Source organism: Elgaria multicarinata, chromosome 7 (genome assembly GCF_023053635.1).
Source record: "Elgaria multicarinata webbii isolate HBS135686 ecotype San Diego chromosome 7, rElgMul1.1.pri, whole genome shotgun sequence".
In the NCBI taxonomy this organism is placed as follows: domain Eukaryota; kingdom Metazoa; phylum Chordata; class Lepidosauria; order Squamata; family Anguidae; genus Elgaria; species Elgaria multicarinata.
In genome coordinates this window covers 26,143,813-26,163,959 of record NC_086177.1, presented here as the reverse complement: position 1 = coordinate 26,163,959, position 20,147 = coordinate 26,143,813, and the positions used below count along the sequence as shown (strand labels likewise).

Genomic DNA, 20,147 nt, shown 5'->3' with positions numbered 1-20,147 from the left:
TTAAACTCTATTGCACATCTTTCACTTTCTCAAAAAGGTGTTTTGAGTTGTGTGTTTGTGGTTGCATGTGGTTCTTTAAGTTTAGTCATTTCGTTGATCAACAGATTCCTGCATTGAGCAGGGGGTTGGACTCGATGGCCTTGTAGGCCCCTTCCAACTCTGCTATTCTATGATTCTGTGATCAGCTAATGGTTGATAGCCCGCGTGATCACAAACAGAGGCTGCAATCCTCCTGAAGTTCTTAACCATGTTTAAGTATTATGTCTGCATCAACTTTAACCTTGGTTAATGCTAATCAGGATTCCTTCTTAACCAGGATTTACAAACTCACATCAAACCCAACTTTCAAATCTTTTTTATGATGAAAGTCCTGTTTAGCATTAACGCTGGTGCAGATGGAAGCTTTAACCTTAGCAGGGAAGGTATTGGAGAAGGGCAAGGCATGAGTTTTCACCCAAGAGGGGAAGGATTGGGGAGGAGAACCTGCAGCCTACTTCTGATCTCAAGGGATTGGGAACATTACATCTATTCTGGATTGTAATGACTTAGGCAGGAAAGCAAACATTATTCAGGGAGGTGTTACCTACTTTTAGATACCCCTATGTGACTAAAGAAATGCAGGGGGAAAATAGGCTTCCTTAATTCATTTGAAATATAATCAATTTACAATTTCATAAATGGTATTGTTTCCAAAGGCACTGTAATGTGAACCCACATAGTGAAGTGCAAGCCGCCTTTCAGTTAATTGTAAGGTATTGTGTGTTTTTTAAAGTTCTCCTTCCAGTGCAAAGTGAAGTGGCAATAAATATCAGGCCAAGGAAGTTAATCTCTATCCAGAGCATTTTAATACATTTTGTGAGCTGAGCAGGCCCAGTGTCTCTTGCCAAATCCTTTTAGTAAATGGAAGTTGTTCACAAACAATGGTGATTTATATCCAAAGCATTGAGACTATATACTTTGCTGTGATTTATTTCTACAAAGTTATAGTCTGCTGGCTAAACCACAGGATTGGAAGGTCTGGCTTTCTCCCCGGCTCTTCAGAATGCTTTTCTTTATTAATTTGTGTAGATGTTGACATTTTCAGTGATTCGATTTTCAGAGAAAGGTTACAGCCAGGACACAGGATCTGTCTCTCAATGTTCATGTACTGCACCAGGTATGGGGAATGTGTGATGCTCCAGATGTTGTTGGACTGCAATTTCCACCATCCCTAACCATTGGCTTTGGTGGCTAGAGCTGATGAGAGCTACAGTCCAACAACATCTGGAAGGCCACACGTTCCCCAGCCCTGTAGCTAGACCAACTGGTGAGTCTTCATTCCCTGCTGGTGGTGCCCGTAACTATCCTCACATTAGATGGGGACTATAGGGTTGTGGAATGTGCTATTGAGATATCCCAGGGTTCCGTGTTGGCATCAGATTGTCCTGTGTCATATTGTGCTACTGTTACCAGCACACATCTCCAAATGCACATCTTACCTGCATAGGTGTGTGTCAGGATCAGCTCATTCTCCCCAGTGTGAGGGACTGAGTTTTGCAACCTCAGTCGGATACAGAGGCTGAAGACGCAGCAGCAGATGTACACCAGGAAGTGGGGGAGGAAATTCTCCAAGACCCTTCAGGAATCCAGGAGAAATCTTCCCGTGAGCTTATTGGACAGGGTGTCCAGGCTCAGCAGATCACCCTCCTTCTCCCACTCCCCACACCTGGGAACTCAGTCTCTGTTGGGGCTGACAGACCCCAGAGTCTGCCGCAGGGTCAAGCGAGCAGAGTTGAGAGGAGGTGGGGGCCGTCTGCAAGGTTTCAGCAGTGGCTTCACCTTCAAGACCCGCCCTGAGAGAGGTGTTCAGTCAAAGTCTGTTGAGCACTGCAGAGAAACTGGCCATTGAGTTGATAGGCAACTGCCTTGCTTTGTTAGGCTAATTTAGCTTAGAGGGTAGCTCCTGGCTTTCACACTCCCTTCAGGTATGGAGAGACGTCTGTTTACTGAATAAAGCTCTGTGGATTGCACAACCCGCCTCTTCATTGTGTCACATCTCAGTGGGAGGGCTTGGAATCGCGACAGTGTGGAAGTTGCTAGAAGGAGCACAAGGTCACACCTCTTTTATGTATGTCTTGATTGGGCTGAGAAGTGGTAGGCAGACCCATCCCTCCCTCTGCACGGCCCCAATAAATATGATTGCGGAGAGTGAATTCCTTTCCATCTGCATTACTTGACAGATCAGATATCAGTGGCCCAGCCCTCTGCTGCTGCTGCTGTGGCTGTTTTTAATTTCCCCTTTTGCTGTCTGAGGCGTTCTGTCTTTCAGGCGCCCTCTATGCCTGCTGTGGGCCCTCGCAGCCCTGCTTCCTTTCCCCTTCATTCTGTCTTTCTCGATTCCCAAGATGGTGAATACGCCACTAGCCAAGCCATCTGTCTTTCTTGCTTTTCGGCCTTGATATGCACCATGGCAGCTCAGCCGCCTCGTTTCTTGAGTCAGGGAAGTTTGCTATGAGAGACCTTGAGAGCACCATGCTTATAGGGATTCTCTGGAAGTGTTAACTCGTTTTTTTTTAAAAAAAACCAGTGGATAAGAACATTACCCTTTACATATTTGATGCTTGTTATTTCTTTTCCCCCAGCCTTTATTGCTGCTCTGTACATAGATAAGGATCTAGAATATGTCCACACCTTCATGAACGTCTGCTTTTTCCCACGACTGAAGGTAAGCCGCTTCACACATTACACAGCAACAAATCTGGGTTTGGCATACAGCAGGCACTTAGTATGGCACCCCCAGCTGATTTCAGACCTTTGATGAGTATAACTTCTCCATCCTCGTGCCCTCTAGATGTGTTGGACTACAACACCCATAATTCCCAACCAGTGTGTTGCAGTCCAAAACATCTGAAGGTCACCACATTGGGGAAGGCTACTGAGTACAGTTCTGGTCACCACACCTTAAAAAAGTTATTGTAGAACTGAAAGGGGTGGGGGGAGTGCAGAGAAGAGCAACTAAAATGATCAAGGGGCTGGAGCCACTCCCCTGTGGGAGAAGGTTACAATAACCGGGAATGTTTAGCTTACTGTGCCCTTATCTGGACAGAGATAGCCTAGCTACAGTTATCCATGCTCTGATAACCTCCCGTTTGGATTACTGCAATGCGGTATATGTGGGGCTGCCTTTGAAAACGGTCCGGAAACTTCAAATGGTACAAAACAGGGCAGCACGTTTACTAACAGGGACTGGCCAACGAGACCACATCACGCCAGTCCTTTTCCAGCTTCATTGGCTGCCAGTCCAGGTCCGAGCCCATTTCAAAGTGCTGGTATTAACATTTAAAGCCCTAAACGGCTTGGGGCCAGACTATCTGAAGGAACACCTCCTCCCATATGTACCTGCCCGGACCCTAAGGTCATCCTCAGGGGTCCTTCTCCGCGAGCCCCTGCCAAAGGAAGTGAGGCAGGTGGCTACCAGGAGGAGGGCCTTCTCTGCTGTGGCACCCCGGCTGTGGAATGAGCTCCCTAAGGAGGTTCGCTTGGCACCTACATTATATGTCTTTAGACGCCATGTGAAGACCTTTTTATTCTCCCAGCATTTTAACAGTCTATAAATAAATTTTAACTTGTTGTTTTAAATTTGTAATTTTGCATTGCTGCTGTTTTTATCTGGTTGAGCTTTTATATTGTATTTTATAGTATGGTTTTATACTGTTGTTTTATACTTTGAATGTTTTTAATTTTTGTGAACCGCTCAGAGAGCTCTGGCTAGTGGGCGGTATAGAAATGTAATAAATAAATAAATAAATAAATAAATAAATGGTTGCGGGGGAAAGGAAGGTAAGTGGAGACATGACAGAGGTGTACAAAATTATGCATGATGTGGAGAATTTTTCTCCATCTACCATAATACTAGAAACCGGAGTCATCCCATTTTGCTGATGGGTGGGAGATTCAGGACAGATAAAAGGAAGTACTTCTTCACACAGTGCATAGTTAAACTATGGAATTCACTACCACAAGATGTAATGATGGCCACCAATTTGGATGGCTTTAAAAGGGGCTGGATAAATTCCTGGAGGTGAGGGCTATCAATGGCTACTAGCCCTGATGGTTGGGTGCTATCTCCAGTATCCAAGGCAGTAAGCCTATATACAGCAATCACTGGAGACATGGGTGTGAGGGTGCTGTTGTACTTGTCTCCTGTTCGTGGATCCCTGGTCGACACCTGGTTGGACACTGTGAATAGAGTGCTGGACTAGATGGATCCTTGGTCTGATCCAGCAGGGCTCTTATGTTCTGTTCCATTTCTCTTCTACATTCATAAACTTTTAAAAACAATCTTGTATCAAGATTCCTGTTTTAAGTCTGAAGTAGTCCCCTGTTTCCAACCTGTCTCTCCTTCCCTGATTTAAGCCTGTTGCTGTTTGTCTCTCTGTATCTATATATAAATATAGATATATATTTTGTCATCCTAGGAATTCATCTTAAACCAGGACTGGAATGATCCAAAGTCCCAGCTCCAGCAGTGCTGCTTAACTCTCCGAACAGAAGGGAAGGAGCCAGACATTCCTCTGTATAAGTAAAGACACCGTCTTTTCTTCCTTGTGTAAACTGATCTTTGCTTTGTGAGCCAGCCTCTCACTTTCAGCTCTACATTTGGCACTTTTTGGGGGGTCTCTTATTTCCACATGACTTTACCCTTTGTTTAAAGAAGAAATTAGTTTGCGCTTCTCCAACCAAGCTCAGTCTTCCATATTTGGATCTCCAGCTCTGTTTAAACCACTGCCAATGTAGTCTGGAGAGTTGCTACGTATGGAAGAAGTGAGGGCTTTAAATACAGGAAAGCGTTGTTAGTTTGAGCCTTACAAATATGGGCAATTTACTCACACACAAAATAATTTCAGTGCCTCCTGTTAGGGGGTGCAAATTTCTGCTTGAACTCACCCCAAGCACTTCTGCATGTGCAATGGGGATTCCCCAAATCATTTGGCATTGGTGGTGGAGGTACTCTTTTTATGTGAGAGGCATTGTGCAGAACAGGGGTATAGAACCTCGGGCCCAAATCTGGCCCTCCTACCCAGAAGGCCACGCCTGCTTCTCCCAACCACCAATTACTTGCTGGTTCCCAGCTTTTGCACAATGTTTGCACCATTCTAAAAGTTGAAATGCCTCCCCTAAGGCAAGAAGAGGTTTAAGCTAAAAGATGCGGGTATTTTTATTTTGGGGGGCCCCACCCCTTTTGCCTTCAGACACACCCATTTCTGGATTATTTATTTTATTTTATTTATTACATTTATGCCCCGCCTCTTTTCCTGCAAGGAACCCAAGGCGGCGTACATAATCCTCCACCTCTCCAACAACCCTGTGAGGTGGGTTGGGCTGAGAGTCTGTGACTGGCGCAGTCACCCAGTGGGTTTCCATGGCCGAGTGGGGACTAGAACCCAGATCTCCTGACTCCCAGTCCGACACTCCTGACTCGCAGTTCGGCACTCTAGCCGTTATACCACATTATTCCCCCCTCTCCCCGACAACTTCACCAAAATCAAATTTGGCCCTTGGACTGAAAGTGGTTCTGCACTCCTTTTGCAGAATGTCACAAGTAGCAGCAGGCAATAGAACGTTCTAGAGCAGGTAAAGGAGAGCAGAGGAGGGGGGAGTTCAGCTCTCTGGGCTGCAAGCACAGGCTGGGGTAGAGGCGGAAGGCAGTATAGATGTCCCCTTCCAAAGCGGTTCTCCGTTTCCGCCATGCTTGAACTCAACCATAAGGGGAATAGAACAAAATGGCCGTCCATATGACAGGTGGTGCATGTATTTGTTGCTCTAATGTGTTAGTGTGTAGAGAGGAAGGGATCCTATGCTTCCAAGAACCCATTTTCAGAGGCACATTGAACAGACACCTTTCCAGCAGGATCCTTGTCAGTGAGGCCTGGCACACCCTGTGTTGGTGTGCAAAGCGGGTTTTGCCTTCCCTGCAACACTGCCCCCAAGTACAGTACTTCAGCTTTTCCCCTAGGTATCAGCAGTAACTGTTCACCATTGGGGCTGGTGACTCCGATGTCAGTGGTGTAATGAATCCGCTCCAGGTTTCAATCAGAACCAGTCAGAACTCTAAAGGCCCTATCCAAGGTGCTTCATATCGTGGACAGCTCCTTTAGAGCCCTGACTGGAACCCGGAATAGTTTAGCCTCTAACTGGGCTAAACTATTGCGTGCCTCTAGTGAGCCCAGCCATTGATAATCAGTCTGTTCCTATCCAAATAGTAGTCCCACCTCTTCACCTGCATCACCTTGTCCTGGTTTCTGTTTCTTGGGGGCAGAAATTTGGGAACTCGCAAAGGTGAATAGTAAATTAGTGTTGCTCAACAATATGTTCCTTACATGCAAATTATCTAGCAATTATCTTGTTTCAATTTCCTCTCCTTGCCATTGTCTGGGTGGATGAAGTGTGCATAGAAAACGATATGTAATTTGGGATGGGCTTTTTGGTTGGCTTACGCATATGTTATCGCTTTAGTTATAGTTGAACCACGTAAACCTATCCACCATCCCTCAGAAGTAAGCCTCGTTTACTTCAGTGATAAGTGACTGTACTCATTTACACCCGTGGAAGTGAGTTTAGTACTGTAGCTTTAAAGCAATTTCATATCTTGTTGCCGATACTAATACTGGAACTAATTCCCCAGTGCAATAGTGGAGATAGATAGGAGGGATGGATGGAAAGGAGGAACAAATTTATTGTTTGTCTAAGAAATTGCGTCTCATCTTAAAATGGTTGCAGATTTATATCAAACTCTTCATCAAATGGAAAAGCTGCCTGGTTAGTGACAGATCCAGTAACTTTCTGTTACTGATGGAGCAATTTGCAGTATTTGCCATTTAGAGTGACAGCATTTTTCATAGCACCTTCTATTTCTATCCCGAAGGTCCGAGTTTGCCAAAAAGTGTGAATGCATACAATTCTACAGCAAGCATACATAAATACTTCACTTTTAAACCAATGACATGTTGGCAATGACTTGTAAAATAATCCATAAAAGCTCTATCCGTCTGCAGTCCTGCAATAATCTTTGTAAACATGGTGGTGTTTATGTTAAGAGGTCTTGGTAAATCCATTTTCAAAAGTGTGTGTCTTTCTCTCGTGATTTAGGACTCTGCAAACAGTTGGACCTTCACATGCCAGGACGTACACTGTAGCTGTTTATTTCAAAGGTGAAAGGATAGGATGTGGTAAAGGACCAAGGTATGGCGAATTTTAGAAAATCTGTCTGTATTTGACTCGGGTGGCCAAACAATAGCTTGGAGTTACAAAGGGGCACCTAAAGAAAGTGAATGATAGAATTCCTACTGCTTACCTGTACCCCTCTCCTGGGATCAAGGAAGCAAAGGAAATAAACACACACACACACACAGCTGATTTTCAATGTGTTGTTGTTGTTGTTCTTGTTGTTGTTATTTATTCAATTTATATCCCACCTATATACAGCATACCCTAGGGGGCTTACAAAGTTTTTTTTAAAATAAACAATTTTGGTGGTGCTGTGATTCTATTCTGAGTTTCAGTCAAAACCAGCCAGACCTCTAAAAGAGCTGTCCAAGGTGCTGAACCTGTTTGGGGTTCAACAACAACCCACAATTCAGCCGCAACCCATACTCCGGGTTGCCATGTTATGTGAAGCCATTCAATCTCAACAGCTCAATCTCAACAGCTCTGTCAGTAGAGTCCTTGATGTGCAAGGTCTGGATTCAAATTCTAGTTCAGCCAGGGTCTTTTCGAGTAACCTTTGGACAGTCTCTTCCAGTCTGGCTTTCCATTTCATGGGGAAAATAACAATGGGAAATCTACTTCATATATTTGTTGTGAAGATGAACAAGCAAAGCATCCTAAAGATTGTACACTGAAAGTGCCAACTGCATGATAAATAAGACGTAAAGGGCTTCCCACTCTTCATTGATTATCTCCTTGCACTGCCCTTACTGCTTTTAAGAATAAGATAAAAAATAATTCCTAATAAAAATATTAGGGGGGGGGAGTGTGCTGTAATCTTGCCATCCATTTTCTTGCATTGTAAAGGAGTGGTAGCGCGGGGAGGTTGCTTGTGTGTTAATCTTTTCATTAAAATAATTCTCTAAAGAATTATGAAAGGGGGGATAGCTTAATAGTATCGATCTAAGTTTTAAAACAATTCTGCTGGAAGGGGGCTGTATGTGCAAAGGGTTTTTATGGGAACAACTGCCCAGTGATTATCTGCAGAATTGGTCTCAACAGAGCAATCAGAGTGGATGCTTCTGGGAAGCTGTCGTTTACCCCATAAATACATTTGCCATGATTACTTCTTCTTTTTTCTCCCCCCCCCCTTTTTTTTAACAGCATTCAACAAGCTGAGATGTGTGCAGCAATGGATGCCCTGGAAAAATGTAAGTGGGTTTCTTGGAAACCATTGCAGATTATTTCATGGGGGTGGAGAGCAGGGTTCAGGCATTGTGTATGATAGAGACAGAAAAGAACCCATAAGGTGGGCAAATGCACCAACATTCTCCACCCCACCCCCTTCTTATTCCTTTTAGGATGCGCAACCCTATGCACAGTTTGACAAAATAAAGTCCTGCAACTCCCAGCACTCTCCGTGCACCCATGCTGACTTGGGGGCTTCTGGGAGTTGTAGGATTTTTCTCCCCTGCCTAAACATGCATAGGATTGCACCCTTAGAGTATTTTAGCAATATGTAATGAGCCTGGGTTTGTTTTTTAGGCTCCCAGATTTTTTAAGTTGTTATAGTGGTTTTAAATATATGTGTATATTGTATGTTTTGTGGTTTTTAATTTTTGTATATTGTTTTTAAGTGTTTTTATCTTATTTGAACTGCCCAGAGAGCTTCGACTAGGGGTGTGGGGCGATATACAAATGCAATAAATAAAAATAAACAAAAAATAAACCTAGAACTGGCTTCTGTAACACACCACTTTGCATTCAGTAATCTCTAAGGCATAATGGTCCTAGACTTTTGCAGCAAAACCCATTGTACGTTTATTTGGAAGTAAGTCCCCCTAGATTTTATAGGCTTATTTCCAGGTAAGAAAGTCTGTATGGGATTGCAGCATTGGTCTTGGTCCCTGTATTATTCAGGCATGTGGTCCTGTTCAAACAGTACTCTACCTCAAAATTCTGCCTAGGGTGTAATCAAGTGCATGCCTCCGGTTCCTGTGTTCCTCTACCTCAGGTAGAAAAGAAATGAACCAAAAGACCCTGCATTTATTTAACTTCTGGGCCTCCCTACTCCTGCAATGTGGAATATGTCAGAAGTTCTGTGTTTGTTTATTTATTTGCATTTATATCCCATCTTTTCTCCTCCAAGGAACCTAAGGCGACGTACATAATCCTCCTCCTCTCCATATTTATAGAGTCAGAAAGGTCCTGTTTATACATAGAATCTCCCAGTTCACTTGTTACCTTTTCCCCTGATGTGAAGAGAAGAGACACACAATCCCAATCTCATCCCATGCAGAATGTCTGAAGTGACTCTGTGTAAAATATTTAGTTGACAAACGTCTGCTTCTGTTTCTACACTTGCTGGAATAGGTTGGCTTAGAACTCTGTAAAACCTTCTTTGATCATGGTTTATTTTTAAATGGCCTAGCGGGTTTTTAAATCGCTACATTATTAGTCCACAATGACAAGATTTCCCTGGTTAAAAGTAAGTATTAATAAGTGGTACCATGTGAAATGAAAATGATTTTTTTAGGAGCAAAACAAAATTGCCCTCTGATTATAACCAAACCTCAAAACAGCATGACAAACTGAAATGTAGATTTGCTTTTTATGTGAATCTCAAGACACGGCGCAGGAATTTCTTTATCCCATTCTTTATTTCCACCTTCCCCAGGTTGATGGGGTTGACATCAGCCTTTGGATTTCAACTCCCATCAACCACAGCTAGAATGGCCAATGGTCATGGATGATGACAGTTGTATTGCAAAACTATTTGCACTGGATTTTATTCTTTAAGCTGTTCATAATCTTCGCAGGGAACATTTGTTATTGGGTTGGTTAAAAATATTATAAGCAAACCAACATCTGATGACTGGGGAAGGCTGCTTTACTTTGCCAAATGGAATGAGTACAGGAAAATGTCCACCATCTATGATATGAAAACTGTATACAAAGCTCTTTGTGAACATTTTTTTAAAAGATCTAGAAAAAGGAGTTGCTTTCCCTCTGTGATATGTACAGATATTGGAAAACTATGCCTGGTAACGGGATCGTGCTCCTTCCTCCCTTGGATGTATGCCCTGATGCACAGACACACTCACACAACGCCCCTATGCAATCTAGGATGCCACATTTCTATAGGGTCAGAACCCAACTCGTGTAGGTCTGAGGAAAACAATCCAAGCACCACAAAACCACTGTATACAAGTGATCTGGTTCAGGCCTGCATGCATTGAGCTTGTAGGCCTTACACCAGGGGTGCAGAACCGAGGGTCAAATTCAACCCTCCTGGGCTCCCAATCCGGTGCTCCAAGGCTGCCCAGTGGGACACACCCCTTCCCACAACCATCAATCATTTGGTGCTGTCACTGGGTTTGTGCAGGTTTTCCCCTATTCTGAAAGGCTGGAGTGGCTCTCCTAAGCTCAGTTCCAGGCAATCAGAGCTTTAAGCTAAAATGGGCTGGTATTTTTTACTTCGGCCCTGCCCCACCATTGGAATGTGGCCCCCGAGAGTTTCTCAAAAATAGAATTTGGCCCTCGGGCTGAAAGAGGTTCAACGCCCCTGGCCTAGACAGGCTCAGTGTCAATTGGGGAGGGGCAGGGGACGGGGCAATAGTGAGCAAACTCAACCCTGATCCCCTCATCCTGCATATAGCCTTGATCAGCCATCCCCAACCTCAGATGTGTTATACTACAACTCCCATCACACCCCAGTCAGCATGGCTGTTGGCCATGCTGGCTGGGGATGATGGGAGTTGCGGTCTAGCACCTCTGGTGGGCGCTGGAGGCTGCCCTTGAGCATCTGCAGAGGGCAAAGGTAAAACAGTTTCATACGTCTTTCTACTTAAAGGTTCAGCTAAAACTTGACAAGTTTTCATTCTATATTGCTTTTATGTTTAGCTTTCTCCCTTTAAAATATAAAAAAAAATCACACGCACAAACGTAATCCCATGGAAGCATTTGCAATATTTCAGACCCAGGTGTCGAGGACTCAGTCAAGTAAAGCGCCAAACTCCCTGGCCTTGGTCCAGCGAAGCACTTAAGCCCGTGCTTAAATTCAGGCACACGAGTCATCCCACTGACATTCATGATCGAGGCATGGTGATTAAAATAAAGTCGGTGCTCTGTTAGAAGGGGGCCAAAGTGCTCACCTTGTGGGATTGATTGCAAAACCCACAAGCTGCTACCAAACAGGAACTTAAATCTTTATGTTACAACCCCAGATAATTCTCCATCTCATTGAAACCTCTGGCAGAAGTTGCCTTGCTTCATCTCCCTGAGTTGAGCTCATCTGCTTACATCAGCCAAACAGCCAGTAATCTTCAGGCCTGTCTTTAAAGGAATAATTTTCTGCTATTCTTTTTGAAAATATCTGCATTTCAAATATCTGCACTTGAGAGGTGCCCATTTTTGTACTTGTTCTGAGTTAGGTCGAAATATGAATATGGAGTCCTGATATCGAACTCCACTTCCCTGGCCCATATTCTAGTGCTATAGGACGAGAGACAAATGTTTTAATAAATAAATAAAATACTCCTTGGTTCCTTCCTCTGCCTGCACTCTCAGAGCCAAGCCTGAGATTCTCGGCTGATATTTAAGTTACATAGAGGGAAACAATAAAATAGCCACTAAGGCAAGTCTACAATGTATTGGACAATCCAGAAATTGTGAGGACTGCCCAAGGTGTGCAAGTGATAAACACAATTAGGGAGAGTTGATTAAACTTCAGCTTCCACAAGGGAACTTCCTCTTTGACATCAAGTGCCAGTGAACAGTACTTTTCATAGTTTCTGCGGAAGTGCCTTTGTTCATGAAAATAAATGGCTCCTCTAAATAATTAGCCACTCAGGGAAGTTTTCGGGTCAATTTCATGATGTCGTCAACAACCAGGACGTCACCTGCGGAATTCTCTAGAAATCCTGAGATAAAAAGAAACACTTTTAAAGGGGTAATAGCCGGGAAACAGCAGGATCTTCTGTCGCTAGATGTTGCTGTCTCAGTAGAACTCAAAGGAACTGAACAGAAGGGGAAAATTCAATTCAAACCTCTTGTCGCCTCTCTCCTCCCGGGTAATGCAATTGCGCCAAAGAACCAGGAGGCAGAAAAGCCCCGGATAAACAACACGATTTCCCTTAGCGTAGAGACACTCAAAGCCTCAGCATTCCCTAATGTGGGCCCCTCCAGATGTATTGGACTACCGACTGTTGGCCATGCCAATTGGGGCTGATGGGAAGTGCAGGCCAAAACATCTAAAGGTCACCAGGTTGGGGAACGCTGTCTAAGTTGCTGAAAACATCTTCCACGCTTTGAGGTGAGACTTCTGACAGATTTTTAGAGGGCTTCTCAGCACTGTCTCCTTTTCTTCAGTCGTCGTTTCTCCCCTGCAAGGACTCGTGCACAGTTTTGGAGGGGCTATTTACTTATTGAGATGGCCTTGAGCTCAGAAGGGGTCTGAGCCCTTCGCTCAAGGCTCCTCCTAACCCTCTTGCATCAGCTGTGCTTCCTATGCTTTGCCATAAAGCCGCATTTTTCCCAAGGACACCAGCTGTTTCAGCATCAGCACTAGCTAGTCAATCACAAATAGCAATTTGTCTTCTGGCACCAAATCCAACACAGGCAAGGCTTTCATCTGTGACCTTCCACCTGGCATCACCACTGTTGATGATGTGTTTGTATACCTTATTTTGCACCACTTTGGCTGTGCTTATATTAACTGTCTTTGGCTTCTAGATTGGGTTTATTGGTTTTTAAGAGCCTCACAGCTTCCCCTCCCCTCCTCTCTCTGATGCCTATTATGGTGGTAATAGGGAAAATTATCTTGATTAGCTCCAGATGGAGCTCTTCTTGTCCTTGATGAAAAATGATAGCCTCTCAAGCTACCGAGACCTTCCTAGCATAGTTCACTGATATGTGATATGTCACAGATTTTCCACCATATTCTCTCCCACTCTCACTGCAGTGTTTCACGGTAGGGGCTCACAAACTGCTGTACAAGTACTTCATGTAATATATTCAAGCGGAGAAATAAATAGACAGGGCCAAATTATAGCTTCTTTAAACCAACAATAACAAAGACCCTCTCTGTTTCTACTGATTGATAGAAATCAGTCAATAGCCTTTGACCCCAAGGTAACATACCTTTCAGCCAAGAAGGAATCCACAAGGCAACTTACATAAAATAACAAAATACAATTAAATTCAGGCTGCTTCCATCAATGTAACTGAACTTACTCATGTCCTGTTTATATCAGTAGGAAATATTAGTCGCAGCTAGCATAAACCCTGTTTATTTCAGTGGAACTTAAAAGATAACTAAGTTTAGTTGATCTGGGCCCAGTAATTTTAGTTAGACTTTTCTGGTGCTGACAATTTGGTTTATATGTCTTTTCAAATAATATAATTATTTTTGCTTAGTCTTTCAGTAATCAATAGTACTTTTTGTTTGGTCCTTTCATTCTTCGTATATACCTACATGGGAACTGTAAGCAACTTGTAATATCTGTGTCTTGCCCGCCAAGCTGAAATATTTGTCCCACCATTTCTGCTTGTCTGTGGGCTGCATACGGTCCTGCAACACACCCTGGTGCAATCCTCACCACTGTCCCACCAAATTTGGGGGAACCCAGAAAACATTTAAACATTTTTTAAGGGGAATAATGGTGTCCAAAAGGCACAGTGTAGCAGCTACGGACACCTCCCCCATCAAACATCTGTTTCTTAAATATCTTTTATTAGATCACTCTGTGGACTGTGAGGGGTGATAATGTCCTGTGGACCTTTCAAGGTTGCCCACCTCTGCTATAAAGTCACTGCAACATCAGCATAATGTCTTCATTCTGAGATGTTCCGAATACCTGTTGAAAATTGTTGTAGCAGGTCTTAGAATGAGATTGGAAGGGATAACTCAATCTACATTGAGACACAGATGTAATAAACAATGAAATGAAGTGCTCCTTATATTGTGTAATAAAATAGTAACACTTGGAACATCGCTTTGTGCCACTGGCTGGCCTTTAGTTAACACATGAAACGTTTTTCTTGTCTCAGATAACTTCCCTCAGATGGCCCATCAGAAACGGTTCATTGAACGGAAGTACAGACAAGAGCTCAAAGAAATGAGGTGGGAAAGAGAGCATCAAGAGAGAGACGTGGAGGAGACGGAAGACATAAGGAAATAAGTGGAGGGCATGGAAGCAATGGCATATTTGCTTACTTAATAACTTTGATCATGGCCTATGGAGACCTAGCCTAGTTTCATGTAAACGAATGAATGAAGTCTGCTCATTGAATCATGTTCAGTTTTAATTGTTGTTCTTTTAAGGTTGTGTTTTATTCCATGTTTAGCTACAAAGTTTTATTCATAAGGCTTTAAAAATAATTCCTTTTAATTTTGTTCCCGAAGAATTGTGCTTTTCTTTTTTAGCTTGCGTTTGTGGAACAATAAAGTGTTTTATTTCAGAATATGTAAGATTTGTGTTAATTGTATTGTTTAACAGAAGAAATGATAAGGTTGACATGAAATACCCTCCACCGTTTTCGACCTGTGTTGTGCTACAGACAGGAAAAGATGGGTTAGTCTGTGCTTGGTTGGGGGGCGAAGAGAGAGATTGTCTCCAATATTTTAACTCAATAGAGATATGGTGGAGTACTATATAATACCAGACACAAGGATAAATGAGGAAAATTTGTGGGTAAAATTCACAAAAGATGAACCAAAATAATAATAAAAAATCCATAAACAAAATCTGGCGGGGGGAAGCAATGTTTAATCCATGTTATCTACACTTTGCAACCTCTGTCAGCCATTTTCTGCAAGATGCTTCAGCTTAGTATGTTGATATATTGTGAGTATCCAGCCATTTTGAGCCCTCTTGCTAACAAATTAGGCCCAAACCATAGAATTTATAGCCCCAAACTTAAGCTGTTTGGGTGCCAAAATTGTTCATGGGCCTATATTTTTAAATGCATCCTGCAGATAAGTATTGGAAACAGAAAACCTGGAGGTAACTATTGGCCCAAGATTAGTGGGGTTATTGGCTACATAAATCCATAGAAAGAAAGTAGTTTGCAAACCATGCAGTGAAATAATTCAACAATGGTGTATGCATAGTTAATTTTTCAATAAAATGATGGCCGATGTGGCTCTGTGTATAGTTAACATTTGCCCCGTTCAGACAACACGCTAAACCGTGTTGCTTAACCACAAAATGGTTAACGGACCATTTTGTGGTTAAACAGCATGGTTTAGCGTGTTGTCTGAACGGGGCCTATATCTGCTGATCATTTCGGAACTTTATTCGTTCTTATCCTCAGTCATCTGTGCAGTTTGCCACTTCCACTTGGCATTCCACTGAGAATATTATTCTTGGGACCTTGTCCTGGTTCTTTCAGGCTTCTTCTCAGAAGAGTTAAAGGAAGCCAGATTCCAGCTGGACATCAGGAAAACTTCCTGACTGTTAGAGCAGTACGACAATGGAATCAGTTACCTAGGGAGGTTGTGGGCTCTCCCACACTAGAGGCATTCAAGAGGCAGCTGGACAACCATCTGTCAGGGATGCTTTAGGGTGGCTTCCTGCATTGAGCAGGAGGTTGGACTCGATGGGCTTGTAGGCCCCTTCCAACTCTGCTATTCTACGATTCTATGAGTTTGAGCACTAAGGACATCAGTTTCCATAGTGCTGGGCAAACACAGTACATTGCTATTGCAATTGTATGTCTTGACTCTCTGTCACACACACACACACACACATGGCAAAGAGGAAGAGAAGCAAGGTGTGTATGATGCTTAGGTATGCTTCCTTCATACTTAGATACTTAGTTCATAGGTTTGGGAGGAAAGTGTCACCTTCAGATGACTTAGCACTTGACTACTAAGGTGATGCATGTTGGGGCAAAAACTTCAAGTATAACCTGATGGGATCTGAGCTGGTGGAGACCGACCAAGAAAGAGATCTTGGAGTCGTGGTGGACAGCTCGATGAAAATGTCAACCCAGTTTTCTGTGTGGTAGAATGGGTTTTCACGGAGCCTCATATAATCCATATCTGCAGTCTAAAGTGATAGTATCCAGATATGTGTTGTCTTTTATCTGTTTCTCAGGTTTTTACACTACCCCTCAATATAAAATTATGGGTGTTGTTTATAAAAACTGAAACCACAAGTTTTTTTAAAAAACAACAACACACACATAAAACATCAAATACTAAAACAGTATAAAAGCAGCAACAAAACCAACAATAAAAATGGTATAATTGCCATTGACAGAATTGAACAAAATTTGCAGGAGTATTTGCCCCTACTGATGGGGACTGAGTCTGCCATGTTTCAGATGAATAGGTCAAGGGCTATTTGTTCAAAAGCAGCCTTTGCATTTCAAGAGTATCCAAAAAAAGGGTGCACTTATCCCACAATGTTCCTTGTGGACTATACATATGAAAATGACAGCATTAAGGCGACTGCGTCAGGAACCCACAAAGTTTTAGAAGGATAGGTGCAGGAGCTAAGTTAAAATGACTGAAAACTGGTTTAAAGATTTTTTTTTTCATAGTGAAGCTTGCTGGCTTTGGAAGAAAATCCTGCAGTAACTATTGGTCCAAGATTCCATAGAAAATAGTTTGCAAACGATGGAATGAAACAATTCAACCTTGGTTCTTGCTCAATTGCCTATATGCATATTAATATTTTAAAAATGATAGCCTATGTGGTTCTATGTATCTGCTGATCAGTTAGGGTCCTGTCCTGGTCCCTTCAAAGGGAAGCCCATTTTGCCTCAGGAAATACCAAAAAAACAGTCCAAAAGGGCCCAGTTCAGCTCAGGCTTCAGCCAAATCCAGTCCACATCCCTACTTCCTATCATGTACATTTTTGCTGTTTTAATTTGGCAAAAATGTACAGGGATGTTTCATCTCAAGCCTTTTTTGTTTTCGGGATACTCTAGTTGAATCCAGTATCCATTGGCTTCTTATGATGAGGGAAAGGAGGCTGACACTCATCCCTAGAACCCAGATCTAGTTTTTCTGAAAGGCCATCTGGGGAGGCTGTACAAAGTCAAGGTACCAGCTGCATTAGAACCTGCTTGCAAATCCATTATTCCCGTTCGCACTCCCTTCACAGTCCCTTTTCCCCCCTTGATTGGCAGTTGGAGGAGTCAAAGGTTCAGTGGGGTTCAGATTTAGTCCCACTTTGGTCATCCCTCCTCTAGAATTAGGTTACATTCTTATTTAGTCCCAGCGCCCTGCTCATTGAAAGATGTCGCCCTGAATGCTTTTTTGCTTTTGCCATTATTTCTTCTCGGAAATGTCTTCTCTTGCAAGATTTGAACAATGGTTGGCTGCAAGGTAAGGCTGTGACTTTTGTTATCGTTGAAACAAGAGAAATTTCCATAACAATGTGGTAGATGGCAAGAGGGACTGAGATCTCTCCCATCTTGTCACAGATTCATCTCGTTATCCTTTATCCTCCAACTGAACTGCTAATTAAACCGCCGCCGGCTGATATCAAAAAGGGTTTTATATGCAAGGTAAAATTTCGGGGTGTCGTCTCCCTTTGATCGTTGGTTTGCTCATCAAACTTGCCATCCCATCCTTGGCTTTTGTTTGCTGGGAGCAAGACGCATACAGATTATGCTTGTGATTCTGTGGGAAGGAGGGGGAGGCTTAGTGCTCCAGGGTGGCTTTTAGAATTAGTAATGTGACCTCTCCTTGCTTCCTGTTTTGGAATACTGTCTAGCAGGCCTTGGCTCCAGGTGGGAAGGAAAATAAATTCTCCAAGGCAGTTTTCATTGATTATGTCAGCCACAACTATAACTCAGCTTGTCATAACAAAGTTTGTATAGGAATATAAAGTGGCAAAAAGCCATTTTGAGTTCAGTGGATATTAAAAATGCTAATGTTATTCAATATCCAATTATGCAGTTGCTGGGAAAGCCAATTAAAGTTCTGGAAGATAAGGAGTTTCTGTGACTTCATTGGACAGGTCAGCCAAAAGTGCCTTATCAGCCATCTGTTCTTGGGCGATAAAGATTTTCAATTGTTACCATGAACCCCTAGACTTTGTCATAATTATAAGGGGTGGAGGGCCAACATGATTTTGATCCTATTAGAGTGAGCTAAAAGGACTTCTGTTTTAGTCCTTGAAGAGCTGGGTCATATTGCCATTGCAGATGCTTTCATCCAGTGCTGCGTTGGAAATTGTGTCGCTTTGGGCTTTTCCCATTGTTCCTATCTTGTTGGGGGAAAAGGCTTTTGGATACATTTGCTCCGCCTTTGTTGAGGTGGAGGAATAGCATTGACCGTGTCCCCTTGCTCACCATCACTGTCCCAATCAAATAATCTTATGAAATATCTCTATGGAATAAACTCGCACATGACAATATCCTCAAAAATTCTTATTTTTCTAGTTACCACTTTGCGGGGCGGGGGAGGGGAGATTTCTTATGACAGCCTAATGTAATGATCATATATAAAAGATGGATCCTAGGTTTTCACATCCAGGCTTGTTCTGTCTGTATAGTCAGACAGTAACTTGTTCTCTAGTGTAATCAAGAAGCTCTATCCCAAAACCTTTTGCAGCCTGAAGTGAAGTTCAAAGTACGATTCCCCTTATTGCTGGGGCCAATGCGTTCAAAGGTCTTGCTGCACCATATTTTCCCACCATGACCACAACCATGGTGCCATCTAAAGCAGGTCACTTTACTCTGCTGTATGGCAGGACTGGCTGTTGGACTAAGAAATGCAATCTTAGGTCAGGCTCGGCAGATAAGGTTTGCAATTGCTCCCATTAAGTTCTCTGGCACTGCATAAATGGGCTGGAAAAAATGTCTCCCAAGAAATGGATCCCAACAAGCATGGGGCAGATTTATCTCCATCAACCCCTTTATTTTCTCTGTAAAGGTGAATGGTTCCCACTTACTACTGTGGGACGTGGACTGGTTTCCAAATGAAGAGCACAGAGATGCAGTGTGCTCCCTAGGTGTCTTTTGCACCTCTCCATCATAATGACAGGCATTTAGCTAGTCCTCACAACTAGCTAAATAACAACCCCTCATGTGAATTTCACGCTGCCATAGTTAAGGTGATCATTGGCCCCGTTATCTGTATGTATTTTGTAATTCTATGGGAGCTTTGTTTTTCCTACTGAAATATCTTGGTTTGGGTTGTTGTTTTTATATACTCGTCACATCTTTTCCCCCTTAAGGATAATTGTGCATTGATGCCTCTCTGTAACCCGTGATCCCAATCTAAATCCAGACCTATATAAACTGTATGTTACATCCAGAGGACGCTTTTGGCTCCAGGCATAATAAAACAAAATACCCAAACGGATAAATAAATATATATTGCATATGGGGTAGGGGGACTTTAACATTTTGTCTCCCGTTGTGGTCCCAGTCCAGATCCAGCACACATGTATACTATTCAGTTGTAAGCCTGAGGTCAGGGACTGCCATGCAATTTATCTTGTAAGCTGGTCTGGGAGCCTTTCCGGCCAAAGGGTGGGATATAAATTTTTAAAATCAATAAATCTTTGCATTGGAATAAAAGCTCCCGTTCATGCCAATGGAAGTTCTCTCTCCCCACTCCCATCCCACAATGAAAATAGTAAGTGCAAGAAAGGTATCCAGATCAGGATCACAACAGGAGTGAAATGGAGAAAGCCACTCTTCTACCTTCATGTCACAGGTCCAATCCGGATCAGGCCCGTCTACACCTGCTATTTCCTTTTTAAAAGCCATTCCGCAATTAGTAGTGGCATGAATGGTGTCTTGTCCTCATAATGTGTGTGTATTTTAAAGAGGCACAGGAGTGCACCTTTAGTTAAGATGAGTTAGTTAAGTTCCACATTGTAAGCCTCAACAGTCTACTACTTATAAAAATGACACCTGTTAAGCTAATCACTTGAAACGTTGCATCTACCAATCCAATAACAACTGCTGTTAAGTATAGCAAGTTAAAAAGTGCT

The 20,147-nt window shown here is 42.8% G+C and overlaps 1 protein-coding gene across 1 annotated transcript in view; it reads left to right on the top strand.

Moving 5' to 3' along the window:
* The window catches only part of DROSHA (drosha ribonuclease III), a 105,379-nt gene extending 90,723 nt beyond the window's left edge, over positions 1-14,656 (top strand). Inside the window, exons 28-32 of the mRNA XM_063130261.1 lie at positions 2,622-2,704; positions 4,458-4,561; positions 7,129-7,221; positions 8,350-8,396; positions 14,236-14,656. Of these exons, the coding sequence (XP_062986331.1) occupies positions 2,622-2,704; positions 4,458-4,561; positions 7,129-7,221; positions 8,350-8,396; positions 14,236-14,366 (458 nt within the window). The 3' untranslated portion in view covers positions 14,367-14,656. The remainder of the gene's footprint in view (positions 1-2,621; positions 2,705-4,457; positions 4,562-7,128; positions 7,222-8,349; positions 8,397-14,235) is intronic.
* The last annotated feature ends 5,491 nt before the right edge of the window (positions 14,657-20,147 follow it).